The sequence below is a fragment of the Nicotiana tabacum genome, chromosome 11 (assembly GCF_000715075.1).
Source record: "Nicotiana tabacum cultivar K326 chromosome 11, ASM71507v2, whole genome shotgun sequence".
Lineage (NCBI taxonomy): Eukaryota > Viridiplantae > Streptophyta > Magnoliopsida > Solanales > Solanaceae > Nicotiana > Nicotiana tabacum.
The window spans coordinates 31,051,179-31,053,847 of record NC_134090.1 but is presented as its reverse complement, the minus strand read 5'-3'; the positions used below and the strand labels follow the sequence as shown (position 1 = coordinate 31,053,847).

Here is a 2,669-nt window from a genome sequence, read left to right as displayed (position 1 = left end):
TGCATTTGGGCCTGCTGCAGGCTTCCTATAGTTTATATACTCTGTAATTCAAATATTTTAATTGTGGTCTGTAATAATTATTTGTAATAACGATTGGGGCAATAGTGAATTGGGAAAACTGGGCTTAGTTTTAACGTTTGCATGGGAATGGGTAGAAATCCTGCCTATAGGTGTTTGCTTGGCTCATTCTATTATTGTGTTAGATAGCCTGCCTATAGGTCTATTCTGCTATTGTATGTTAGATGACATGCTTATAGGTGTTCACTATTATTATTAGAAAACCTGCCTATAGGAACTTGCTTTGGCTCAAATAAAATTTTGTGAATATATTGCCTACCAAGTTCAATTTGCATTACAGTGCATTCGAATCTGCCTCTTTAGAAATCATGTCTATAGGTTTTAATTAATTATCTATAGCAGTTTCAATTACCAAGGTTAGAACTCATGCAAATAGGGATAATTATTATTTGTGTTAGTTACTAAAATTGAAACTCTGCATAGCGTCTCGCTAAATGCCACTAGAAAGCATGCTTATAGGAGTAACTAAATAATTCTGAGCATTTTTGTCGACTGTCGAGAAAATCACATAGATAACCGACCGGTAAGTTTAAAAGCCTATAATTGAAATCAATGGGCAATTATAGAATCACCTAGAAATTACCTTCATAAATTGTCAGCGTGTTTAAAAAATCCAGAATCACGTAGAAACCATTTCCATAGGATCCAATAGACTTAACTATTAAAACTGTCAACGTGCTAATCTATTTGCGTGCATTTGCTACTTAGTATGTGGAGGCTAAAATGAGCCTTTAACTGTTCTTGTACGAAAGTCCAACTTGTTTTGTATGTCGTCTAGTTTTGCAATTTTGAGCAACCTAAGTTGAGTCTAGAACCATCCAAAATAGAGGTCCCAATGCCTCCAGGATCATAGGTAAGGGACGGGTAGTGCATGCATAGGATACGAGTTAGAATTGATTAGATCGTGTCACGTAAACAACTTAAAGATAGTAATCGAGTAGCAGGAGATGATAGTATGTGCCCGCTAAATAATATGAGTAACACCCCGTCTTGTGGGAGTTACGAAGTATTATTTATGTGGCACGGGGTGATCCTTTAGGCTAAAATACTTAGAACCCCCCATCCTTATTAAATTATTCCCTCGTTTCTTTATTAGACTAATTCACATAATTGAGTTCGACTGGGACCTACAATTGTGGACCTCGAAGAATACCTAACCCCTTCTCTTCGAGGTAATTTCGAGCCCTTACCCGATCTTTGGTGGCGTGAACTGATTAAACAGAGTTATCTACAAATAGGTTTCCTAACGCACCTTAATCTGTTAGATGACGACTCTCTTTTTTAACCCTTCCTTTAAAAGAGTTGTCAACGTCGAAACCCGTTTTCATGAGAAAAAGGGGCGCGACATTTAGTCCCTGCCTGACCTTTAGGAGCAGGGCCAGTTTTTTGTGTCATTTCTACTTGTGCATTGCATGCACCTGTATGATGCCCTATTTAAAGGCATTCTTGACAAAAAGATGGTTGCCAATCATAGCTCAATATCTGCTCTTTGTGTTTGCCATCAACATTTTTAATTAGCATTGTCTCAGGAAATGGTTGAGACACATCCATTTCGATCAACATGCGTGCATAAGATATAATTGCTTCTTGGGCTATTAGTTTATCTGTGCAAATCGGTTTCCCTATAGAGCTTGCTATCCTTCCCAGATTTTCCCCCATCCAGTATTGTATAGGCAACCCAGGGAAATTCACCCAAACTGGGATATTGTTCGTAGCTTCCTTGCTCATTTGGAAATCTGGCTCCCATTGCTTCAATATCATTGGCCCGTTGTTGAATGTGTATGGTCCATTTCGAAGCACTAGATCTCTATCTTCATCAAACTGAATTTAAAGATAAAGTAAGCTTCGTTGTGGAGTAATACCTGTGATGTCGATACAAAGTGCCACATACCATACACAAATTTCAGCATCTCCTTAAATAGAGGGGATCCACCTATTACTTATCCAATTAGGCTTGTCCTCCATTTCCTATTTTTCTCCTCCACCTCTATGTAGTTCAGTCTAACTATTTTTATTCCGTCCTTAATGATAGGAGGATAATAGTTCAATTTCAATCCTTGCTATAGTGACCTATTGCCTTGGAAAATGTTAGCTAGGGTTGGTTATGGAGCCCCTAATCCCGCCAAGAATGTTAATTTTCTTACTGCTATAGCCATATCTATCTTATTTTGTACTGGATCTATAAGGATTTTTACCGTCTGAGCTTGTAATTCCATCGGTGCCGTTGATTGCTGATCTTGGCAACCCTCCACTACTCAAAGTCACGAGAGTGGTCGAAGCAGCTTTTACCCGAGAAGGTCGGGATCAATTTCCATAGGGAGCTAGAAATGGGAATTGGGTTTCTATCTAAGTTCTAAGAGTGAAATACTTGAAAGTTGTTTAAATAGTTAAAAGGCACTAGGGAAGTGACTTTCTCCTAGGTGGACACTTGACGGGTTCTCGAGTCTACGGCTAAGTTGTCATGTTAGGGATTACGATATAACCATTACATGATACTATTCACTCTATATCTCTTGATAGTTTGAGTAATTTTGCCCTAATTGACTTTCTCAAGATCAATTGGGTATGATAATTTGTGCAAGCAATTGAGG

At 38.3% G+C, this 2,669-nt stretch overlaps 1 protein-coding gene across 1 annotated transcript; it reads right to left on the bottom strand.

Annotated features, from left to right (window-relative positions):
- Positions 1–1,512: 1,512 nt before the first annotated feature.
- On the bottom strand, positions 1,513–2,294 carry LOC142165788 (uncharacterized). The gene is made up of 2 exons (XM_075224161.1): positions 2,274–2,294; positions 1,513–1,899 (listed from the first exon to the last, which is right to left on the bottom strand). Exons 1-2 carry the CDS (start codon positions 2,292–2,294, stop codon positions 1,513–1,515), a joined length of 408 nt encoding a protein of 135 aa, XP_075080262.1.
- Positions 2,295–2,669: the final 375 nt, after the last annotated feature.